Source organism: Nakaseomyces bracarensis (assembly GCF_045282275.1).
Source record: "Nakaseomyces bracarensis strain CBM3 chromosome Unknown Scaff8_0, whole genome shotgun sequence".
In the NCBI taxonomy this organism is placed as follows: Eukaryota; Fungi; Ascomycota; class Saccharomycetes; order Saccharomycetales; family Saccharomycetaceae; genus Nakaseomyces; species Nakaseomyces bracarensis.
Window position 1 is genome coordinate 21,909 of NW_027263969.1, and position 25,569 is coordinate 47,477.

General features: G+C 34.8%; 9 protein-coding genes across 9 annotated transcripts; 5 read left to right on the forward strand and 4 right to left on the reverse strand.

Annotated features, from left to right (window-relative positions):
* Window positions 1–2,313: 2,313 nt before the first annotated feature.
* Window positions 2,314–3,078, forward strand: GMH1 (Gmh1p; the record flags this gene model as incomplete). The annotated part of the gene is made up of 1 exon (XM_071052023.1): window positions 2,314–3,078. The coding sequence occupies one exon, from the start codon at window positions 2,314–2,316 to the stop codon at window positions 3,076–3,078; it is 765 nt and encodes a 254-aa protein (XP_070906644.1).
* Window positions 3,079–3,365: 287 nt separating this feature from the next.
* Window positions 3,366–8,303, reverse strand: SPO14 (phospholipase D; the record flags this gene model as incomplete). The annotated part of the gene is made up of 1 exon (XM_071052024.1): window positions 3,366–8,303. One exon carries the CDS (start codon window positions 8,301–8,303, stop codon window positions 3,366–3,368), a length of 4,938 nt encoding a protein of 1,645 aa, XP_070906645.1.
* Window positions 8,304–10,482: 2,179 nt separating this feature from the next.
* DAL80 (Dal80p) lies at window positions 10,483–11,340 on the forward strand (the record flags this gene model as incomplete). The annotated part of the gene is made up of 1 exon (XM_071052025.1): window positions 10,483–11,340. One exon carries the CDS (start codon window positions 10,483–10,485, stop codon window positions 11,338–11,340), a length of 858 nt encoding a protein of 285 aa, XP_070906646.1.
* Window positions 11,341–12,686: 1,346 nt separating this feature from the next.
* DID2 (Did2p) lies at window positions 12,687–13,298 on the forward strand (the record flags this gene model as incomplete). Its single annotated transcript, XM_071052026.1, has 1 exon — window positions 12,687–13,298. One exon carries the CDS (start codon window positions 12,687–12,689, stop codon window positions 13,296–13,298), a length of 612 nt encoding a protein of 203 aa, XP_070906647.1.
* Window positions 13,299–13,413: 115 nt separating this feature from the next.
* Window positions 13,414–15,297, reverse strand: CAF4 (Caf4p; the record flags this gene model as incomplete). Its single annotated transcript, XM_071052027.1, has 1 exon — window positions 13,414–15,297. The coding sequence occupies one exon, from the start codon at window positions 15,295–15,297 to the stop codon at window positions 13,414–13,416; it is 1,884 nt and encodes a 627-aa protein (XP_070906648.1).
* Window positions 15,298–15,590: 293 nt separating this feature from the next.
* Window positions 15,591–16,514, reverse strand: SPC34 (Spc34p; the record flags this gene model as incomplete). Its single annotated transcript, XM_071052028.1, has 1 exon — window positions 15,591–16,514. The coding sequence occupies one exon, from the start codon at window positions 16,512–16,514 to the stop codon at window positions 15,591–15,593; it is 924 nt and encodes a 307-aa protein (XP_070906649.1).
* Window positions 16,515–16,743: 229 nt separating this feature from the next.
* KAE1 (tRNA N6-adenosine threonylcarbamoyltransferase) lies at window positions 16,744–17,868 on the reverse strand (the record flags this gene model as incomplete). The annotated part of the gene is made up of 1 exon (XM_071052029.1): window positions 16,744–17,868. The coding sequence occupies one exon, from the start codon at window positions 17,866–17,868 to the stop codon at window positions 16,744–16,746; it is 1,125 nt and encodes a 374-aa protein (XP_070906650.1).
* Window positions 17,869–20,143: 2,275 nt separating this feature from the next.
* On the forward strand, window positions 20,144–21,946 carry GAP1 (amino acid permease GAP1; the record flags this gene model as incomplete). Its single annotated transcript, XM_071052030.1, has 1 exon — window positions 20,144–21,946. One exon carries the CDS (start codon window positions 20,144–20,146, stop codon window positions 21,944–21,946), a length of 1,803 nt encoding a protein of 600 aa, XP_070906651.1.
* A 2,048-nt stretch (window positions 21,947–23,994) lies between these two features.
* On the forward strand, window positions 23,995–25,104 carry UTH1 (SUN family protein UTH1; the record flags this gene model as incomplete). The annotated part of the gene is made up of 1 exon (XM_071052031.1): window positions 23,995–25,104. One exon carries the CDS (start codon window positions 23,995–23,997, stop codon window positions 25,102–25,104), a length of 1,110 nt encoding a protein of 369 aa, XP_070906652.1.
* Between the last annotated feature and the right edge of the window lie 465 nt (window positions 25,105–25,569).

Sequence of the window (25,569 nt, forward strand, 5' to 3'; positions counted from 1 at the left end):
TGTATTTTTGTTTATTTGTTTGTTTTTTGACTTATCGTTTTCAATTAAAAAAATTAAAAACAAAGCAACAACAATAAAATGTATTACGCTAAACTTTTTAGTTTTTTTTTTTTGTTTTTTTTGCTTTTTTTTTGGTGATTTTAATTCTAATGAGGAGAATAAAGTGTCTTAACCTATGTTACACCCACTTTTTAATGTATTTTGGTTCTTTTTTTGTCTTCAGATGTTTTTTCTTGCTTTCGCTTTAATACACACAAACTCTTAACTTTTTTTTTTTCCTTAAGTATTACTTTTTTTGCCTTGAAATGCTTTCAGAAACCTCTTCCTTTAATTAGCAAGATTATATTATAACGTAGAGTAACAGAAAGAGAAACCGTTGAGTGAAGTCGTAAAAGTCTCTATGAAGGATTTTATTGCTACTAGCAAAATAATCTTCTTTTTTTTAGTTTTTTTTTCTTGGCTATTAGAAGACCGCAAGAGAATACAGTAAGATAGTTGGAAATGGTTATTCGTTCTTTGTACCACTTGTCCCCTCTGTTTTAAACCCCGAATGTACGTTTGTCTCTTATAGCAGTTAAGATGCTTTAGAAGACCATATATTAAAAGTATAAACGATCTATTAAGTTTCGCTACAAAGAGAACGTAACAAAAGAAATGGGCTATTAAAAAAAAAGACAACTTTTTGTAAGCTATACGTTGCTAAGTGTTTTTATTAATGTATACCAACTGAGTCTGTGGTCCTTCAGTATTGGATTGTCAACAGACGTAAGTTTTAACTGTTTAATGTTGGGCTGTACTGTTTGAGCCTCTTCAGAAATGTGTACCTTAAAAAAATAAAAAAATAATGGGAACCAATATCACACACAGTGATGCCAGTACAAACCCTAAAAGTAGTAGCAATGCAACCAGAAAATGAAAGACGGAAATGGCGGAGAACTGGAAGGGCGGAGAGAGGTGAAGCCAACAGAAATAAAAAAAAATTTTTTTTTTAAGGGTCGGTTTTACGGTACTGTTTCGAAACCGGGTAAAGTTATTTCTTTCATGCAGAGAAGCCGTCGTAGTCGTTTGTATATCACTCGATAAAAAATATTATACGTACTTGGTGATGTCGTATAGGTGGTTTAGGGATTTGTTACGTGGATTGAGGGACCAGGGATGGTAGAGAGAAATGAGGGGTTGTGCCAGGGAAGTGTGCCACTACTACCACGGACATTAGAACTTAAGAGGAACAGCAATAACATATAAAGCCCTAATTACATTGAATGATATACCCTGGAAAGGTAGGTATCTATATAATTAATATATTGTTGCTCGTTTAGTTATATCCTAACTCACTAATCGGAGCTACAAACTAAATATGATGTGCGGGGCCAGGGGCGGAGGTGAAGAAGGTGGGATATTAGTGGATTACGTTGCAACGTATATGCTCGTAAATTATATATACGTCACACTAAAAATAGTAATGAGCATACAATTTTATAGCCCTGATTTTCTACGATTTGCAAAAAAAAACAAAAAAAAAAACTTATATCCTGTAGATATGCAACATTTTTGGAATGGAGTTTCATGTTAGTAAATAAAATATTATTCTCGGTAGCTTAAAAGCATTACTAAAATACAATTAGGTATCTATGTTCATTAAGACATAAAACTACAAGATAAGACAAGTTATTTTAAAACTTATATATATACCTGTTTTATACATTTTATGTAAATATTAATGGTATTGTAGTGATCATTAGTCGGGACAAAATATGGTAACCAAAACATTAAAAAAAAAAAAAAAAAAAAAGAAATAGGAAATGCAGAATGCGGTTCACTATATAGTTAATTTCATCGTAGACACAATTGTTACACAACCACAATTTGTACCTATGCACTCTTAGTAACCATTAAACTGCCAATTTGTTAATGCTAACTTCAACTTAACAACAACTTGTTCGTTCTTAACTAAGAAAAAAAGCCCGAGATTGTCCTTAAAAGGAAAAAACAAAACCGAAAGAATGAAGAAGTCCAACTATCTAAAAGTGGATTTGCTTTATTTATTGATTCTAATGCAATCTATCATATTATATTTCTTGCAATTGAGTCGCATCTGTCTATTTTATATCATTTAATCCAGAATATTCGTGCTTAATCCCCTCTTCCTGCATTCTTTAGTTATCCTTATAGAAAATTGGTCTTCTACGCTCACACTCACACTTAAATCGAAGTTTGGACTAATAAAGATTCCATTTGCTGCATATATATAATTATATTAAAATCAAAACCAAAAAAAAAAATCACCTATCATTGAAGATTAGTGCAATTGCCATGTCTCTACCTATAACCAATAATGATATTGAATCAAACAACGACTCAAATGCGGATAGAAAATATAAATTCAATTTACATGATAAAACTTTACCACCAGTGCTAAGGAGGTTATTCAAAACACCAAATAGCCTTGACTTTGAGACTGCAATATGGGAAATGGCAAACCTAATATTCAAACCCCGTAAAACATTCAGATCCATTTACTACCAAAGGCAGACAAAGAACCAATGGGCAAGAGATGACCCATCGTTTTTCATCCTCGAGATAACACTCCTTACTGTTAGTTCTATATTTTGGTCGATATTCTACTATCACCATTCTTTTTGGAAAAGCTTACAATCTATATTCAACATGATCTTTGTGGATTTCTTTCTTTTTGGATTTGTCATTGCCACATTATTCTGGGTTACTTTAAACCAATCAAAATTCAAATTCAGATCTGCAGCTAGCTCTAGTGTTGAATGGGCTTACTGTTTTGATGTACATTGTAATGCATTTTTGATAGTCCTCCTGGGGCTCTATTACGTTAGATTTCTACTTCTACCTCTTTCAGCAGTTTTCGGTGTTCTCATCCCCAACATTCTATTTTGCTCGAGTTTCACCTACTATTTTATCTTAACATTCTATGGGTATAGTCAATTGCCATTTTTGAAGAATATCAGTTTCATTTTATTTCCAACCGTTATTTTATGCTTACTATTTATAGTAGGCCTATTCGGAGTTGATATTTCTGGTTTATTTGGTTATCGTAACCATGGTTAAAACAATAATCTTGTTATTACTGCAGCTTTTCAGAACGAACGACAGCTAAAAATGAATATAAGTGGTTGTAATTCTAGCTTTTTTATATATACCTAATGTTCAAATCATTCTGGACATTTAATGACAATATATATAAGAATATTAAAATTTTCTCACGAGCTCTGTATTTAAGCAAAGAAGTCAAAAGAGCCAGAGAAATACTGTTTCATAATATATAATAATGCAATTGTAACTAATAAAAAAATGTTGGTCCTTATAAGCTTTATTATCATCGTTTTAATTGGCAACTAATCGTAAATTTCGATAGGTGGCAATCTATCCGCATGATAGAACCAGTTTTTGGATTCAACCTCTTTACACAGCCATTCAGTAGGAAATAAAACCAAATGCCCATGTATCCTTTCTAATATCCGACGAGCTGTAATTTTATCAAAAATACGTTGGTTGAATCCATTCATGGAACTAGCATAGAGTTTCATCATGAGTGTCATATTACCTCTACTAACATTTTCATTAGTCTGTATCATTTTTTGCCCTAGTTTTTTTTCTGCTCTCTCACCAATATCATCAAGCTCATCCGAAAAGTCAATATCACCGAGTCTATCTCCCTTTCTCACTGTCATACTCATAGTTCTTTGTAGCCCAGAGTCAGGAAGAACACTGTTTTCATTTACCCATTCTTCCGAGTTCTCTTTTGGGCCATCATCGCTAGGTATGACTGTTTTTTGTTTCCTCTCAAATTCATTATATAATTTTGTAAAGTCTTTATAGTCTCTCCAGGTTTGAACAACGTTATCAGGCTGGCAATGGAATACCAGCCTAAACAGCAATGTATTTCTAAGAGCAATTGTCAGCCACATATCGTCATAAAAGCTAGGAGCTAATGGATCTTCAAATGAATAAGGATCAATAAATTTATAATCAATAATGTTTTTACATGAATCAGATTGAGAAGTATTACCAAATTCTGGCAATATTTGATATAGTAAAATATCTAGGGCCTCATCATCAAGAACATCATCATCAGAACTAGCTGACCCTGTACGAATATCACTAGAAGAGGGTCTTGAATTATTTTTAATGAATTTATCCCTTTCTTTGTTATGCAGTTCAGATTTGTAGGAAATATGTTGTAAGTAGTATATTCTTTTCAGCATGTCAAATTTAGCAGACATCTCGATACCCGGATCAGAGAGATACAATTCAACAGTCTCTTTTTCAGGTAATTGATAGTTACTATCAATTTCATTTCTCTTATCAATAGTCCTAGTTTCAATAGCTTTAGTTGCCCATTCATGCAATTGCGCTGTTACTGACTTTTTATGTTCAATAAATTCATCACTTTTCCATTTGTCAGGTCCATAACCATTAACTTCGGCTTCATGCTCAGCATTATTAGCAATTCTAGGATCTGTACTGAATGTTTTTTTATCACGAATACCTTTATTTTCTTCGCCAGCTCTATAGTTGAATGAATGGTATTTATTTAATTTCGAGAGTTTACGGCCTTTTGAACTCGATTTTAGATTTATTTTACCCAGTGAATTCAGTTCAAAGGATTGATACAGGTCAGGGTCAGAATCCAGTACATCGCTATCATTGAAAAGAATTCCATTCGCTTCAACCACAGCTTTTCTATTATGCTGGAATTTTTCGAACCAAAGATCGCTATATTTCACATCAAATATTTCACGATATGCCAATTCTATCATTGCAGAGTTTAGTTTGTCGGTTGATTTTGCTTTCTTATCATTTTCATAAGTATTTAGAGTCTCATAATTTTTTTTGGCCAGATGCTCTAACCTATTAAATTTTCTTTCGACTAATTCAACTAAATCTACATCACATCCTAAATGCTCTCTCATCAATCGTTGCCTTAGTTCCCATGCGAAACGTCCTGCGTAATATTCTTTATTATTCATAGATGACTTAACTAAATCCGTATCTCTCACAACCATGGCTACCTCACTATCTCTACTACCTAATTGCGATCTTTCATTGATATTAGCACTGCCTATTATGACGTTTCTGTCATCAGTTATTAATAGTTTAGCATGAACATACAACTGTTCAGTTACTAGCTTGTCGTATGGTCCATTAGTAGACCACTTCCTTAAAGAAAAAAATTGAATATAATCTAATGGTTCGATATTTAATTTTCTCAATCGCGAAAAAATAGATGTTTGTCCTCTTGATATTGATTGATATTGACACTGCATAATCAATCTCAAACTTGAAGCTTCTGGTTGATCAACCGGTGAATCAAAACCAGGCATTAAGGGGATAACAACAAAGGCTTTCCAAGGCTTATTCTCGGTATTGGCCTTTATAATTCTGTCAACAATGGCATCACCAATCTTATTCTCAATAACGACACCATCCCAGGAAGAGGAAGTAATAAAAAATTGATTTTCAATATATATGTAATGTTCACTTGTTTCAATCAGTTTCAAATATGCATTTTGGATAGAATGTTCAGTTTCCTTCAGACCTAATGACCAATTACCAGCACTTCTTAGGACTTGTACTTCGCATGTCGAACGATCTTTAATATACTGAAAAATGGGAAGGTTCTCAAGTTCGTAAGAAGTAAAATCACTCGCTGGAGTTAATAAGGGTGTAGCCCTGCTCGGTCTTTTTTCTCTCAGTAAATAATTCCATCTTTGGACGAAGTGCCTGGATAAATCTCTTGCAGGTTCTCCACAGGTCATCATATGAACGTCATGCCAAGGCATTCTTGGAACCTCTTTTCTATCATACATTGATTCAAAGGGTTTCTCTAGTTCATAAAAATCTCTTACCCTAGCATTTGAATAGTCTTTACCAGGGAATATCTGATTTATCAAATCGGGATCGTCGTCTCTCAAAACGTGTTCAGGTGTATCATAACGCCCAAAACATATATCAATTCCACCCATGAAAGCCACAGCATTATCAATGACAGTGAATTTCTCATGATGGGCCCAAAAGTAAGTATTTTGAAGCCATTGGTTAGGAGATCTGATCAAATGGACATTTGGGTGCAAGTTCAACATAGAATGTTTCGTCCATGAACTATCTGTCCCTACAGTTGTACCGACGTTTCTATAGACAACGATAAATATCTTTACACCATATTCGGCCCTCTCTTTTAAGATCCTGTCAATACGGTATTCTTGATTTCCTTTAATTGGCCTTCTCATATACAGTTCAGGTGAAAGCCACCAATCATGAATGTAGATAACATCCTCGGCCATCTTTAAAGCTTCACTTAAAGCCCAAAAATAATCACGACCGTCTACCAGATATTTACAATATGCATTTCTTCTTACTGGCGCGTAACTGCTGAAACGATGCATCTGGGACCATATGGAGCTTCTGGCCATATGTGAGATCGAATGCACCCATTGTTTAAAATTGGATTCAGACTTACAGAACAACTTTAATTTCCGTTCGCTATTTTCTATAGTAATTAGTAAAAATTTGGAGCTAATATCTTCTTTTAAGTTCCTCTTAGTCTTCTGAGATCCTCTATATTTCAATTCATCCTCAACATCATCGATAATGTTATTCTTACTACCGGCTATTATTACTTTAAATTTTGAATCAACTAGAAAAACATCTAATGGTGTAGTGGAACCTAAATCCGAAACATAAGTGATATATGAGTGTCTTACTAAAAACCATTTAGCCGTATGCCGTTCTATCATATCTTTAAAATCATGTGCATTGAAATGAGAAACTCTCCACCCTTGGGCTTTTGCCGTTGATCGTACAATTAAAAACCCCTGTTTTCCAACGTAGCCACTTTCATAGCTTAGTAGATTACTAAGTGGAGAAAATTCAAAGAATTGAAATAGCCTGTTAGATTGCGGTCTTAGACAAAGTGCAATATTCAACAATCTTAGGTATCTTTCTATTCTTTTATGCAATGGCATTACGTTATAATCTTCTTCATTTATTAAATCTTGTAAATGCTTCATTTTTACCTTATTCAAATCAAAACTCATGGATGACCTCATCGAGTCTAATATAGTACCGTTATCATTAAATATCGAACTTGCAGGTGATAATGATGTATCTCTTTCAATGTATTTTTTTTTATGCTTTCTTTTCTTCTTAGATTTATGAATGGTATTCTTGATCGAGACCTTTTCATTATATTTTAAGTGAGGGAAATTTGGGATCCTAAATTTATGATACCTGTTTTGGTCAATGTATAGTTTGTTAATGGTATTTTGTTGAAATGCAAGGATCTTAAGCTTATGATGTAGTGAAATCAACTCTTTATAGCTCTTATAAATAACCCACTTAGGTCTGTTTTCACCCACTCCATATTCTAATTCGATTTTGAAGTACAGTAAATCATTTTTTTCATATAAGGTCTGTGCAAACACATGATTGTGTGACGAGTCATTAGATGAAGTGGTACTCGTGGATGATGTTGAAGTATTCATTATCTCTGTTTTAGATATGTTAAAGTCCGCCTCATTCATTGGAAGAACTTTAACATTTAACATTGCCAACAACAATGGCGCTCTTCTCCGTCCATGTTCATCACGTAGGAATTGAGATGATGCAAACAGCGCTGCTGGACAGCCAGACAGTAGAGAATCAAGAAGGTCCGATGCCAAGTTTTGTGTAAATTTCTCAGATTCATTAAGTGGTTCATTTTCATGCATTAAGGATTGTCTTCTCGAGAATGCAGGAGGGCTTCTAAAACCACTAAACCTTCTTGATTTAAGTTTTGAAATCACTGATATTCTTTTAAAGGTATTATTAAACTCTTGCCTCCAACCATTGAATTGTTTTTCACCATTATCTAAAGATGGTGAGGGTGGATTATTATCTCCATTTTGGACTGAAGGTATATGATGTCTAAAAAAATGAGGAGTGAAACTACCAGAATGCTTATCAATATTAGGAGACGCTGAATGTAGATGTGTTGCAGAGGCCCTCGGACTTATCTCTTCATTCACCTTTTTGATAGAATTTGGTATGCCATGGAACGATAAATTCTTCATTCTTGCCTCTATATCAGCATCTGAATCAAAATCATTGTTTCGTATCGGCCTATCCGTATTTCTTTGGACCAGATCTGGTTTGGTATTAATATTTTCATTCGAGCTTGAGCTATCTGCACCCGAAAGTCTTCTAGATAAACGAGTCCGGATAGACTGCTCTTCATCTCCAGCTTCGAGTATCCCTGGAACCGAAGTGCTATTTCTCTTTAAGTAAAACGACATACTAATGTTCTTATGAGAGTAGCTTATATTCTGGCTTCTATTCTTATTATTTTTATTTTCTATAATAGTTGTATTTCTTAAGGAATATATACAATTGCACCTAGGCAAACCAAAAACAAACCAAATAACCTCGTTAAAACGGTTGAAGTCACTTAAGGATATCTAATAAATTTTAATAGATATATTTTGGTACTTACTACTACATTAGATTTTGTTTAAAAGTATGGTAATACCCCAGCTCAGGCTCAGTTCATAAAAATATTAAATTCTAATAAACCCTTAATTGTAATCACAAAACTATTACCTGCGCAATTTCTCTACATATTTTCCTTCCTCATCCAATTTCAACAAGTTTTTTTCGCCTCGAAGAGTGAGAGAAGGAATGGGCGTTTTTACAAGAAAACAAACGGCAAGAATTAGATGAATTAATGAATTCATCACCTAGACAAATACGGCTATATTGTTTAAGTTAGAAGGGTTCGATTTGAAATCGATAATTAACGCCTGACCTTAAGTTTACTGTTAGATCAGTCATTTCGATTATAACAAAATTGCCATTGTTAATACTTTTTTTTATATCTCGCTTTAAAAAAAAAATAATAAATGGCTAATAAATTTTGATATGGCTGTAAAAAAGTATGGAGAACATGATTGCCTAATTACAGTAGGGCCTATATACACATCATATGTACGTTATGCAAAACAGAAGTTCTTGTGGGAGTGGGGAAATGGGAGTGGGTTCTTGAATAAAGGATCTCAATGTAATTTGTTCATTGAGCTAGATTTTTCTTATTTCAGCTAAATAAACGAGGAGGTGAGAAGGGTAAGACCCTTAGTCTACACAAAAGACATACATAGTATAGCCATTTTTAGGAAAGCTATCAATCCTTTAATTATGATCCGGGTAAATTATCCAGATTTTGCTTAGCGTTTTTCCGCTATCATTTGCACCGGGTAATTTGAATAATCCTTGCAAACTCCACGTGTTTTTTTTTTTTTTCACGTTCTTTTCCGGGCATTTCTCATGTCCGTTCCCACTATAAGAATCACTTTGCTCTTATCAGTACCAAATAGGGAATCGATAACGCGTCTAGAGTACATTTATTTCTTTCTATAGCTTCTTAGTTTTTCCGAAGTTGTCCGGGTCTGTAAGTAAAAATCGCAAGGGATGAATCTTATCTCCTTTGATTATATCAGCGTAGTAGACTCAACCTAATCATTTTGTCTATAAAAAGGAATGTAGAAAACGATATAATTTGTCCTGATTTCAGTCCTTTAAGATAAGATAAGTATAATTACAATATCAAGACATATCAGCGGTATACAGTTATAGAAATGTTGTATACCCTTGGCGTTAAGAGATAAGATAAGATGACTTATCTCTAGAAGATAACACTATGACTCTCATTGTTTTCATGATATCTATGTAATTTAATTTTTATATCAGCCTGATTCAATTTCCGGACATTTTTGTTTTAGTCAAACGGATCTTATCTTTAATTTCTAATTCTGAAATAGTATATAATTTTTTTTAATACCTAAATTTGCGGGCAAGCTGAACTTTTTTAGTAATTATTATAACAATTTCGTGCGTGATACAAAAATATCGATTTCAACATACCTCTCTTGCTTTCTCTCTATCTATCTACTTTAAACGTGAAAGTAGCACTGACACATTTTGGTAAGGGTCTTCTTCGAGCTCCTTGACACATTATTGTACTAAAAAAAAAATAGGGAAATCCTATAGTTCAAAACTCACACACACACACACACACACACACACACACACACACACACACACACACACACACACACACACACACACAACAACGTGTGTTAGTTATCAAAGGATATGTTGAAGGAATCGAATTCATTAAAGCAGTGGATGTAATTGCAAGACTGTTAATAGCATCATTCGAAATTGTTTTTAGAAAATATTATTCCCTAGGAAAAAAAATTGTATAAATACTAATGACCCCTCTATATACGCTTGTCTTAATCATACGTATTCCTTTTTCAATAACACCGTTTATCATTTCTATTTTATTTTATTTTATTTTTCGCTATATAAATTATTATTAACCAGTACCTTTCTGATAATTACAAAGCAAAACAAAACTATCACAATATCATATAAATAAAAAGATTTTGTAACTGCCAACATAATGCAAATTAGAAGATGTTAGTACCTAATTCAAGGCTTAAGGGCACCTATCTTGGTATGCAACCTCTACGGCGGGGTACTTTCCCCGTCGTTAGTTATAATTATACGCTGGGGAGAATCAATATAAATAGCCAGTTTCAAGCCCCATTACAGGACGAGTTGGTCCCTATAGGGGATCTAATACCTAAACAGGATCATGAGTTACCACTACCACAACTACCACCAGTTCATACACAGGTAGTACCTCAAACAGAAACTACTGGTGAAACTACAGATACCTCTACAGAAATTGAGGACCTATCAAGAAGAAATTCCATAAGTGACGAGAACCAAGTTTGTCAGAACTGCAGTACTTCTAATACCCCTCTTTGGAGACGTGACAGTGAGGGCACTGTCCTTTGCAATGCCTGTGGTCTTTTCTTAAAGTTGCATGGGAGATCACGTCCCATCTCCTTGAAAACGGACACTATCAAACATAGAAATCGTAAGAGAAAGAAACTACCCAGGAAGAAAAACGGAAAGACTGAAGAAGAAATAATCAAGACCACAACAACTGCCAATATGCCTATGCTGTCATCGTCACCAACGTTTGCCAAAATTGCTCCATTACCGAGCACGACCCAGGAATACAGCATAACACAACCAATTCGTAGAAGCTGCTCTCCGGCTGACACACTGCCCGATCCAAGACTGGAACCGAGGACCCTGCTGGACAGAGACCTCCAAAACGAAGAGTTTGTGATTAAATTAAAAACAAGAGTAAATGAGCTCGAATCGTTGACAAAACTCTACCGAGGCCACATACTACAGCTGGAGAAAAGATGTCACATGCTCGAAACTAAACTCAATGCAAAAAATCTACCAATGAATTAAGAAAATAGTTAAAATAGTGAAAATAAAGTAGGAGAGGGTGTTCTTAGTTAGAAACAGATCTCAAAATGACAATTATATTCTCATTTTCAAAAAAAATCAAAAAACAATAAAAACAAAATTAATAAAGACGGGAACTTTATAAAAAATGTAAGCAAAAAAAAATAATATATATATATTTTTATTCGTATATGGGCGTTCATATATATATCTATATTACTGAGTATTTCTATATAGACATTAATAAAAAACAACACGATCAAGGGTTATATTATTTAACGCTAAGCTTAAATCATTTAAAATTAAAAGAAAAACTCAAGGATTTTTTTTCCATCATGCGGGTAACAAAAGAAGTGACCGAAACGTCGATCACTTGCCCCCCTCCCCCTTGATGTATTAAACGTTAAGTTATAATATTGTTTTCCTACTGTAGAAATGGCGTACAAGTAAGAAAAAGAGAAAGAGGGGCAGAAGGAGAGAGTTTTTAGGTAGGAAGGGAACAAAATATACTAACGGTTCATTCTACCCGAAGTTTTCTAATCGATACGGGTGTTTCTGAGCAATAAGGGAAGAAATCTTCGGTTTAGGTTTCCTTCTATGCTTTCTATTTATATTTTTCTCTCTCTCTTTCTTTTTTTTTTTGTTGTTGGTTTCTTTTGATTCTCGTTGGGCCTAACAAGCTGCGGCTGCCGTTTGATAGAGAGCATTACAACGTTAACACAACCATTAAGCAATGAGAAGGAGTCGAATTAGTGCAGTAAAGGACTATAAAGGAAAGTAGAGCTATTATATAGATCAGTACTTGCCGTAGGTACTCTCAGAAGTTTAATGCCAGTTGGAAGGATGAATTTCAATCAACTCACATAGGAATTCATCCATAAAAAAATAAAAAAGTAAAAAAAGCAATAATAGCGCAGTGGGTACTTTTGTGAGTGTGTGTAGAGCCTAGCAAATAGCAAAAAATAAATAAATAAAAACTAAAGAATTTGAACATAAAATATCTACAAATACTTTTAATTTGAAAGTGGGGCTTTTCTTTAAAATGCTTAAATAGTATATAGATTTTTTAAGTATATAAAAGCTCAAAAGGTTATAGTTGATATTAAATTAGAGAAAGAAGAAAAAAAAGGAAGCAGATATATTTCTCTACTAAAAGAAAAAAAAGTATTCGAGAAAAGAATATTGAAATTAATACACTGTGATATATTAAAGGTTTGTTTTGTATCAAAAAGAACGGGTTCTTTTTATAAAAACAAATTTTCTAAAAGTCAGGATAGTTTTTTAATTATTTATCATAATTTTTGGTTTTTAAAACTTTTATAAAGAATAAAATAAATAAAAGGGGAATCATGTCGAGAAATCCAGCTGCAGGGCTTGAAAATACTTTATTCCAGTTAAAATTTACCTCTAAGCAGCTACAGAAACAAGCAGCTCGTGCAGCTAAAGAAGAGAAACAGGAAACGAACAAGCTGAAGAAGGCACTTAATGAGAATGAAGAAATTGCAAGGATATATGCCTCAAACGCTATACGGAAGAAAAATGAAAGGTTGCAACTATTAAAATTGGCTTCTCGGGTGGACTCTGTAGCCTCAAGGGTACAAACTGCCGTGACGATGAGACAAGTATCCGGATCTATGGCACAGGTATGTCGTGGTATGGATAAAGCTCTTCAGAATATGAATCTACAACAAATAACGATGATAATGGACAAATTCGAAACACAATTCGAAGACTTGGACACTAGCGTTAATGTTTATGAAGAAATGGGAATGTCTTCCGATGCTGTCATTATTGATAATGATAAAGTCGATGAACTAATGGGTAAGGTTGCAGATGAAAACGGTATGGAACTAAAGCAAAGTGCGAGACTGGAGAATGTTCCTGACATTAAAGAAAGAGAACCAGTTGATGATGAAAAAGAAGATAAATTGGCCGAGAGACTAAGAGCTCTAAGAAGCTGATTGTGTACGTGGCATTGTATTATAATATCAGAGTAAAAATGCATGGAAATCTAATTTTTTATAAATTTATGTAAAGAGATTTAGAGAAATACACTCCGATGTTTAATGTGATCTATTAACATGACCAAGACTCAATACTACCGCTTGTAGTCCCTAAGACCAAATAGTTTTTATCTACTTGAAATGTACTGACAGGGTATGTCATTCCCAATATATCACCACTACGAGTTGATCTGTCAAAAGTATTTATGCCTTCATTATGGACAGCATTTATAATTTTAGTCTGATCAAAATCAGAACATAAAACGCTTCCTGAATAAGTGAACAACTCTACCAGCGAGCCCATTCTTAAATCCCAGAGTCTAGATGTCTTATCTTCTGAGCCTGATATCAACTCATTTGATTTAAACCGTAGCGTATTTATAGGATCCGTATGACCTTTGAGCTCTCCTATAGCTCTGCCGACCCTTAAATCCCATAATCTAATAATGCCATCTTTTGTACCGGTAACTAAAGCATTATCATGACAGAAAACATCTCCAATCAAGGGAACAGATGATAATAACCTATTATCTAAGCTAATGCCCTCAGTAGCTTTATTTTTCATTGCCATAGTTATATCAATAGTTTGAATACATTTTCCAGATAGTAAATCCCAATGCCTTAAAGTCTTATCATTCGAAGCACTGACAACAGCAGTTCCATCAATCGTGAGAGCGGTAATTGCGTCATTGTGCCCTTCAAGAGTCGTCAGGCAGGAGGAGAGACCTCTTTCTGAAAATGGAGATGCACTGTTATTGATTTCTAAAGATAAATCAATATTCCAAACCTTAAGCGTAGCGTCTTTACTTGCACTGATCAAAAGTGAGTGATTCTTCATGAATTGTACACAATTTACTGTTGCCAAATGCTCACTCAAAGTCGCTACATGTTTGTTCGTCTTCAGATCCCACAATTTTATTTCATTGTCTAAATCAGCCGTACTTGATAATAGGCCAAAAGGATGATCAAAACTCAGGTTTAATATATTATCGCTATGCGCGTGATCGATGAAGGATAACTTTCCCGGAAGTGCCAATTTCTGCTTCAGGGCCAAGGGGATGTATCTAGACCGCTTATTTTTCGGCTCAAATTTCTCAAAATACTCATTTAAATTATCTGTTAACAGTCTATCATGCGGTATCACATTTTCATCTATAACTGGAGTACTCAAATCCTTATTCGATATAGAGATATGTTCATGGTTATAGGACTTGAGGTGCAATGTTTCAGAGTCTTGTTTAATGGGATCATATTCTTGTTTAATGGGATCATATTCTTGTTTAATGGGATCATATTCTTGTAAGAAATATTTCCTTTCCTCTACCAAGGCAACATTCCTTTCCAAAACCAATCTATAATCAGTTAAGTGCTCAATTTCCCGTCGTACCTTAGTTCTTTTCTGCTTTAATCTTTCAAATTCTTCTTCTATTGTGTTTAACTCTAATTCCAATCCACGTGTTAGTATATTGGCATTAGATACTTGCTCTTTCATTATGCTTGCATGGTTATTAGAATCTTTTACAGAAAATATTTTTTTTACCTCTATTCCTATATCACTACTATCGTTTAATTGGTAGCACAACAAAAACTTGTTGTTAAGTCCAGCAATGAAACCTTGAAAAAGGGAGTGATAGGTTTCGTTCGTTGAGTTATCATCCAAAGATCGCTGCGGCAGATTTTGAAGTTGTACATCCTCTAAATAAGTCAATACACGAAACGAAGTCTGAATATCTGCAAATAAATTTCTGAAATATAACCTGTCTGTTAGCAGCGAAGAAGTATACTGGTTCTTAAAACTTGTTGTGAGTTGATTTTTCTTCATTAGAATGTTAAATAATACTGAGTTGTAGATTTTTCGATAGAGTAAATCAATAAATTTATTTTTGAACAGGTATATATTAGAGAGCCATTGATCCGTCAATACAAAGGTATTTGCCGGTACATTTTTATCAGTCATTTGCACCTGTGCCTATCGACTAATTGGACTGTATACAGATGATTTTTTACTTTATTTCAGTTTAGTTTTAACGCAGTTATAGACATCCATTAAACTGATTATCTAATTACGAACTTCTCAGATCTTTTGATTTTAGCTGCTTCGTCCTGAACACCCGTTTAACAAGGAAAAAAATAAAAGAAACAAATATAATTAATTAAACAATTCAAATAAATTATTGAGTTTTACTAATAATACAACATTATATAATGAATATAAATGTAAAAATTCCCATAGTTGCCATCTTAAGTCAGTTAATGAAGATTTGAAAGCTGACTCTCCAAAAATTCAATCTTTTGTCGCTCTTTTTCGATCAATTTTTGTACACCACTAGATGATGAGTTAGCTGAGGATGGTTTTGATCTGCTAACCAATTCTTCATTCTGTTTTTGTATTTCGTCCTGTAATCTCTCTGCTTCTTCTTCAAGCTCTTTTGCTACGTCATGAAATTCTATTGATCCTTTCCTGTAGTCATCAGTGGGGCACATTTCTAGAACTTCATCTAATAGAGTCAATATTGTTTTCATGGAAAAGTCTTCAACAAACAGAGTTTTTCTTCTATTCTTTTTATCGGTCTGAGGTAGATCGTCCAGTATAACGCTTCCGTTTTGAAGTGCAGTAAGTAAATGTTTTATATCCTCATTGCCCTCAAATTTTCTGGACAATGTTGCCATCAAACCAATATTTTTATGCGAAAGATCAGCTAGTAGCGTATTAGTATTGCTATTCATGGTGTCATTATTATTCAGGAGAGAACCGCGCATAGTTTTCAGCCTTTTAGAACGCTGGGCATCTAGGAGCAATTCTTCATTATGCTCTCTGATATAGAACTCATTCGGAACATGTATAACTGGTACCTTCTCAGGGTACCCAAGTCTTCTATTCCTTTTCAAATTACGATCTCTTTGTTCTAAGTACTGAAATAGTGCCTGTCTACCGTCTTTTCTTCTAAGAGTGTGATTTTTCTTTTCCAATTGAAATAAAGTAGATTCCTCCTTGGGATCACAACCTTTTATAAGATTTTTGATTTTATCGTTAAGAGAATTAGATGATTGAGAATCATCAGATATTCGTATCATAGCATTGTGGAATATTCCCGGAGGCTTGAAATAAAGAGATGAAATGGACTCCAATGAGCCCTTAATTTCATCTAAGCAGGTGTTCATTGATTCACCCATGTTGAGTATAATAGGCTAATGTTATATTTTATTATCGTTCCCATGTTATTGAATTAACAAATTACATAGTATTAGCTTGAATATTTACGTGATTCTATCCAAATACCTTAAAATAGAAAAATTAACAGCGAAGACAATTAGATACTTTTACACGAAAGTCATGTGTTAATACGTACAAAATAATATTATATCGAAATCAAATGTAGTGATGCTTAATTTGCATATATTCTTATTCTCTCCAAGAAACAAAGACCTCATCAGTTCTAAACTTTTGAGTAACCACTGTCTCTTTGAAGTCCTTGACATGGTCACCCATTCTATACTGTAGTAATCCAGCTTGTGCTATCATGACACCATTATCTATACAGAAACGCTCATCGGTAGCGTAAACATGTCCATTAGCGCGATCTTTGCACATTTGTTCCATCATTTCTTGGAGCCTTAGGTTACAACCAACTCCACCGACAATCAAGACGTGTCCAGAATTGACATGGGCCATAGCTCTTTCAGTAATTTCAACTAACATAGAGAATAGCGTTTCTTGTAGAGCATAACATAGATCTTCAACTGTAACTAATTGTTCCTTAGTTTCTTTATTGAACAGTATTTTATTATTATAGTTCTTTTTAAAAAGATCCTTTGCAAGAGAGTCAATGTATGCCAAAATACCACTGAGAGATAGATCCATACCCTTAACAGTGTAAGGAAGTTCTACTAGTTTACTCTTGTCCTTGCATTGTAGTGCCATCTGCTCAATATTATATCCTGGTGAAGGGTCATTTGGAATTTTTAAGGTACGGGCAAATCTATCAAGACAATTCCCGATGGCGATGTCTAGTGTCTCTCCGAATATTCTATATTTTTGATTACTATAGGCAATAACTTGAGTATTACCACCACTAACGTATAAAACCACTGGATTCTGAGCACCAGTAATTTCTCTTCCCATCTCAATATGTCCTACACAATGGTTGACAGGAACCAAAGGTACATCCCATAATAAAGAAACCGTCCTTGCCACAATGACCACAGAATGTAGTGGAGCCCCCATACCTGGGCCCTTAGTGAAACAAATTGCGTCCAAATCTTTTACCGGGTCTATATTTGCTTCCTCTAAAGCACGTTTTATCAATCTCACACACCAATTCTTGTGATGCCTAGCTGTATCTCTTGGTAAAAAACCTTCACCCGGGGGAGTGATATATGTATCTCTGATATTACTTAGGATTTCAGTGGGACCATTGTCAAAAGGTTGTCTGATAACGCCAACACCAAGTTTGTTAGCGGACCCTTCAAGCCCTAAGGCTATATAACCTCCTTCTCTCTTCGGTACAATTCCATTTAAATCCACCATTATATCTTTTTTAGATTAGTTCTATCTATTTCTATTATTCCACTTCTTTGTAGTAAGTTATGAATAAGTATACTGTAGTATTAGTCTACTCATTTCACCTCATCGATTCAAGTTTGATCGACATTATAACTAACAGTATTATTAATTTTTTATTTTTCCCAAAGTTTCCTTACCCGGAATATCGAACATCAAATCCAGTCTGATAAAAGTTCGTGACGGAAACGTACAATACGATACAATTCCTAATATAATGGAATTTGAAATAAGAAGTTTTTACTGTATTTGGCAGAAATTGATAGCGGAAACGGCTTGGAAGGAGAGAATGCGGAGTAAAAGCATACCTTTCTCGAGCCACGCCGATTCAGGCAACCAGACAAATATATATAGTGTATTGTCTTTTGCATATAGTCTTTAGGATATATACCGTTATTGATTTATTGCTAATAGCTGGTATGATAGAGCAATTATTTCTATCCGGCGGCCCGAGGACCATTATTCTGAAATATGTTAGCGTTGTAATGTCCAAACCCCTCTCATCGTCTCATTGATCATTCACAATTTTTTTTTTTTAGAGGTCCCTAGAGTAGAATTGATTTCCACAGTTTTTTCCTTAGTACTGAGTAAGTTCTTTACAAAATTTCTATATATTCTATAGCCCCACTCAGTTACTGATCACTGATCTCACCAATGGGTTTTTTCTTCTTTCTTCTACCTACCCCTCTCAGCCTTTTTTTTTCTCTCTCTATGTCTCTCTAACCCCACTCCCCGCTTCCTTGTACAGGTTCTTTTGAACATCTTGGACATTGCATCTAGATCTTTATTTTTTTTTTAAAAAAGAAGAGAGTTAATTATCCCATCTTGTGCTGATAAAAAGGAGACAATGAAACAGCCTTCCTTCTTTTTCTATCCACCGGAGAAAGGACAGCATATGTAAGGAATACAATACAAATAAAAAAACTCATACTTACCTCACAGAGTTCGTAATCAGCGAGTGATGGATATTCTTATACAAAACTACTACGATGATATCCTGTAGGATGTGTACAAAACTTTTTTTTATTGGACTCATTTTCTTATAATCTCCGGGTGTTATAGGAAAAAAAAACATAATAAAAGTAAAGGGTGCCTGCAAAGATAATGTAGTCATTAATAATTTTTTTTCCATCGAGTATTTGTCCCTATCTTATCTTTCCACTCCATATCTTTCTTATCTCCATTTTGTAATTCGGGGTTCAAATCCCCGCGTTATCGTACATCTTATCGTCATCTCTCTGCTCTCTCTGTACTACATTTTTTTTTCTTCTTATCTCTTCCCGCGACACACAGATAATCACACTCTCCTACCCTTCCCTGCAGAGATAACGTGCCCCTAGACAAACAACCACCCTTCCCAACTCCCTCCCCACGAGGTTTTCTGTGTTTGTCCATTGAAGACTACCACCAAGATATACAGAGAAGAAAAAGATTGGCAGAGAACACCCTGTACTAAATGGTGGACAATTACTACTTACCTGCTAGAGATAAGATTAAAATATAAGACAATATAGGACTTTTTTTAGGACTTTGGGACTAGTCATCATTGTATCACAGACTTTACATTTAGTACGATAGCTTCTGTGGGTGGAACAACCCAGTATTTGTACAACGCATCTTCTTTACCCAGAAAAACACCATGAAGAAATAATAATAATTAAAGAAAAAAAAAAGATTTGCTTTCTAGTTACAACGAATCATTATAACAAATTTAGACTTGTTGTATTGTTTTAGTATTGAGATTAGTGCGATGTGTATACCGACACCGGTCTTGTAAGAACAAGCCTTCATTTCTTTTTTATTATCTTTCAATCCAATTGTAATATGAAGTTTGGGGTTTTCCTGTTCGATATCCTTCAATTATAAAAGAAGCAACTGAAATTAGTTTTTCGAGAAGTTTGAGATTTATGATAACTTTTCCTTTCTCTCTTATGTATAAAAATTTTGTTGACACAGTTAATACTAAACAATAGTAAACCAAAACTAACCAAAAAAAACCCAATAATATTATCTCTCCATTTATAATTTATTTTCTCAGAAAGAAAAATTATAATAAGATAATAAAAAATTTAAAATAAAATAAATAAAAGTAAAATAAAATAAACTGAAAAGGTTTCTTTTTTTTTCTTTTTTTTTTGTTTTTTGATTACTTTCAAAATAGTTTTTTTTTGATTTTTTGATTTTACCTTTCAATTATCAAGTCAGAGTACACATTTGAATATCACAGATTACCCATAAAACAATGAGTTCTTTAGAAAAGAAATTACCTAAGCAGGAGTTGCAGGTGGAGTCCGAGTTCATCACCGAGGAGCCCCTGGATAACTTCAACATGGGGTCCTCCTCTTCTGAGGACACCACACAGACTGGCGCCCACAAGAGATCTCGCTGGACCGAGTTCAAGGACTCCTTTAGAGAGGTGGAGCGTGTTAAAGTCACAGATGATATGACAGATATCGAAAAAATTGCTGCTCGTACAGCTGGTGCGCCATTGAAACACCACCTAAAAAACAGACATTTACAGATGATTGCCATCGGTGGTGCCATTGGTACTGGTCTATTCGTTGGTTCTGGTAGCGCCTTGAGAACTGCTGGTCCAGCTGGTATTCTGATAGGATGGGGTCTTACCGGTACTATGATCTATTGTATGGTTATGGCGATGGGTGAATTGGCCGTCGTCTTCCCCATTTCCGGTGGTTTCACAACCTACGCAACAAGATTTATCGACGAATCCTTCGGTTTTGCTAATAATTTCAACTATATGTTGCAATGGCTATGTGTGTTACCTTTGGAAATTGTTGCCGCTTCGATTACAGTCAACTATTGGGGAACAAATACTAGATACAGAGATGGTTTCGTAGCTCTATTTTGGACCGTTATCTTCGTCATTAATATGTTTGGTGTGAAAGGTTATGGTGAAGCCGAGTTCGTCTTCTCCATCATTAAAGTTCTAACTGTTATCGGTTTTATTATCATGGGTCTGGTGTTGGATGTTGGTGGTGGTCCAGAAGGTGGTTATATTGGCGGTAGATATTGGAGCGATCCAGGAGCTTTCGTTGGTGATTCTGCTGGTGAAAGATTCAAGGGTGTCTGCTCTGTTTTCGTTACTGCTGCCTTCTCTTTTGCTGGTAGTGAATTAGTTGGTCTGGCTGCTGCTGAATCTGCAGAGCCAAGAAAATCGGTACCAAAGGCCGCTAAGCAAGTTTTCTGGAGAATAACTCTATTCTACATGCTTTCATTGACATTCGTGGGTTTATTGGTTCCATACACAGATCAAAGATTGATTGGTAAATCCAATGTCGACGCTGCTGCTTCTCCTTTTGTTATTGCCATCACGAGTCATGGTATCCATGGCCTTCCAAGTGTCGTCAACGTTGTCATTTTGATTGCCGTTCTATCTGTTGGTAACTCTGCCATTTATGCTTCTTCCAGAACCCTGGCAGCTCTGTCCGAGCAAGGTTTCCTACCTCGTATTTTCGGTTATATCGACAGAGCTGGTAGACCAATGTTCAGTATCTTATTCACATCCGCCTTCGGTCTGATCGCCTTTGTTGCCCAAAGTTCAAAAGAAGGTGAAATCTTCAATTGGTTATTGGCTCTTTCTGGTCTATCTTCCCTATTCACATGGGCTGGTATCTGTGTTTGTCATATTAGATTCAGGGCAGCTCTAGTAGTTCAAGGAAGAAGCACAGATGAATTACCATTCAAATCTCCTGCAGGTGTTTGGGGTTCCGTTTGGGGTATTTTTATGATCATCCTGATGTTTGCAGCCCAATTTTTCGTGGCAGCATTCCCAGCTGGCGATGTACCTAATAGAGCTGAATATTTCTTCCAAAGTTATTTATCGTTCCCTATTGTCCTAACTTTCTATTTTGGTCACAAAATATACAAGCGTAACTGGAAGATATTTATTCCTCTAAAGGATATGGATCTAGATACCGGTAGAAGAGATTTCGACTTGGACCTAATTCGTCAAGAAATTGTAGAAGAGAAAGCCCAAATGGCAAAGAAGCCACTATGGTACAGAGTCTACAACTTCTGGTGTTGAGTATTTCGCCATTCAGTTTGCAATAGCAAATCAACAATATAGAAATTTCTAATACTAAAACAAAACATACTATACTAATACAAGAAAAATAAAAAAGAATTAAAAAAAATAAATAAATAAGGTAATATTAACTTATCCTGTAATAAACTATGTACTACTACAACACTTCCGTTTCTATTAGTTCCTTTCTTTTTCCACTCTATACTTAAATGCCATAACAAAATTTTCATCACATCATCGTGAATTTGCAAGGCTTTAACTGTTCAAGGCTTTTCCTGAAATAAGTTCCAAAAATAGAACGGGTATTTAAGTTCGTTTATATGATCTTTGATCTGATCCGATTATGGTTTCCTTGATCAATTTTTTTGATCTAGTAATAATATGATCCTATATTTTGATCCAATCAATAACAAAAGTGTTTTTGACGTTTCGATGACCTAAAATTTCTTTACCTAATACGGCAAAGTAATTGGGATCCGATTATATTAGCAATTCATTTTCTTTCTTTTTTTATTTGGTTTTTTTAGTTTCCGATAGAGAGCTCATCTCATCACCTCGGTAGGAATAATGAGGTGTACTGATGTCTTCATTTTTGCTATTGCAAAATTTTTAAACTCGGAAGAACTTCATCATAACCACAAGATATTCGAGAATGGTTTCCAGTAAAACTTGGTAAATCTGTGCTGTTTACTAGTATTTTCCGATTTAATTTGGTATGAGTTTTTCCTTCTTTCTTTTTATTTTTTTATTTTTGCTAATACCTCGATTACCTCAAACTTGTTACAGCTTGGTAACCGGGCAGACGGATAATTCTCATAACCTCAATCTCTAGAACTATCCCTGCAGAAGAAAAAAAAAGTAGGAACTTTCAATATCTGTAGGAATATCAGAAAAGTAATAACTTTACCGAATTAGGAAAACATATGGAATAATTCCAAAACGAATGGGCTTCACCGAGAGCAGTACCAGTAGTAGCGTTGAGATGAAGAAATTAATTTATAGTCATCGCAAACGACGTTTCACAAGAAAGTTTTTCAGTTATTTTTGCCACTTTGATCTGTTTACATATTTCCAGAATGAGTTAATTAAATTTCTAATTGCAACAAAAGAAAGAAATTCAGTAAATAGAAATAGGCATTTACCATTCCTAATTAGGAAATCCGTATGCTTTGTCAACCACAGAAAACATCGTTCAAACTAGTCCCCATATTATTTTTTTTACTTTTCCTTACTACAGCTCTTTCTTAGTCTCTTCTCTCGAGAATTTCTAGTTTTAGTGTATATATAGTAAATCTTCCACGAAAACTCCTAGAATCAGCCGTAGATACAAATGGGCCGCACACCCTTCCGTCTTTCTTCCCCTCCTTTCATTGAAAAAACTGAAAGTTCAAGTGGATTATCCGTGCATCGAGTTCTAAGTATATCGAAAATAAATAGGAGTTTCTCATATTTTTTTCTTCCTCGGGCCTCAACAAAGAGCTTCCTACGTCATTTTTTCCTACTCCCCTTTTGTCGCTGCATTTGTTAGTGAGTTACATATTTTCTTTCTTTTTCTAGAAACTTCTTCTCATTTCTTTTTTTCTTTCTCAATATTCTATCAATTTTAGGAAATTCGTTATCACAAATTGAGTTTCAGTTTTCTTTTGATATATAAAGAAGATCAAAGGAATGACAAAATCTTAAAAATTTTTAGCTTCCTCTTTCTTTATTCCGTTATTATAGCCTTTCTATTACCTTTACACTTAAATTTTTTTTTCTATTTCTTATTCTTGATCTTAGTATAGTTCAGATTTATAACATTATAAACCACTACCAAAAAACAGCCTACCCTCAAAACTTTTGAGACTATTATTCCCACAGAACTCCTTAGTTCAATTACATTCCTTTTATAATAATTTACAATAAAAAAAATAAACCTTGTTTTATTTTTTATTTCCAACTTATTACATTCCTTAAACAAAAATTAATTTTCTATCTTTTGATATTTAATTAAACAAAACTTTTTCCGCTCCTTTTTTAAAGATTAGTCAAAACAATTAAAAAAAAAAATGAAGTTCTCAACTGTTTTATTCGCTGCTACTGCTGCTCTAGCTGCTCCAGCCCAACATCAAGACAAGCACGCTCAAGAAAAGAGAGCTCTTGTCGTTGTCACTGAATATGTTGACCAAAACGGTAACGTTTTCACCCCAACTGACATTGAAGCTGTTGCTGAGGCTGCTCCAACTACCACTGCTGCTGCTGCTACCACTGCTGCTGCTCAAGCTCCAGCTGTTACCACTGCTGATGCTCCAGCTACCAAGGACACCACTACTTTGGCTCCTGCCTCTACTGCTGCTGCTCAACAAACTTCCTCCTCTTCTTCCTCATCCTCTTACTCTGGTTCTTTCCAAGATGGTACTATTCCATGCTCTGAATTCCCATCCGGTAACGGTGTTGTCTCCGTTGACTGGATGAACATGGGCGGTTGGACTTCCATCATGGACATGAACGGTAACACTGCTACCTCTTGTCAAGAGGGTTTCTACTGTTCTTACGCTTGTGACTCTGGTATGTCTAAGACCCAATGGCCAGCTGACCAACCAGCTGACGGTAGATCTGTTGGTGGTCTATACTGTAAGGGTGGTTTCTTGTACCGTTCTAACACCAACACCGATGCTCTTTGTGAAGATGGTGCTGGTTCTGCTTTCGCTGAAAACCAAGTCGGTCAATCCATTGCTATCTGTAGAACTGACTACCCAGGTTCTGAAAACATGGTTATTCCAACTCTTGTCGGTGCTGGCTCTACTCAACCTATCTCTGTCGTAAAGGAAGACTCTTACTACCAATGGAAGGGTATGAAGACCTCCGCCCAATTTTATGTTAACAACGCAGGTGTCTCTGTTGAAGATGGTTGTATCTGGGGTACTGAAGGTTCCGGTGTCGGTAACTGGGCTCCAGTTGTCCTAGGTGCTGGTGAAACCAACGGTATCACTTACCTATCTATCATTCCAAACCCAAACAACAGAACTCCACCAAACTTCAACGTTAAGATTGTTGCTACTGAAGGTTCTTCTATCAACGGTGACTGTAAGTACGAGAACGGTGTCTACAGCGGTTCTGGTTCTGACGGTTGTACCGTTACTGTTACCTCTGGTTCTGCTAAGTTTGTTTTCTACTAGACGAGAAAAATTTGCATTTTCTTTCTTAGTTGTTAAAATACAAACCTTTATCAAAAAAAAAAAGTTAACTTTTCTATCATTTTCAAGCATGATTTTTTGACACTTCTTATTCAGGTTGAATTATATTATTATTACCATTATTTCATGACCCACAACTGTATTATAATTAACCCCGAAGTCATTTATGACACAAGGGTATTGTAACTCCTATTTTCGTTCTTAAATTTATGACAAAGCAAATAGTACCGGTATGATTATTTGCCTGCTTTAAGGTTAATACGGTAACTTGCTATCTGTCTAGCTGTATTTGACATATTTGTCCAGTTTTTTCTTTGTTTATTTGATCACACAGTTTTTTATTATTATTATGTAGTTTTTTCTTATTTCCTTACGGAATATTAATAATACCCAACAAAATTAAAAAAAGAAAATTTACTATTTATCTAAAAATTTCATATTGTTTTT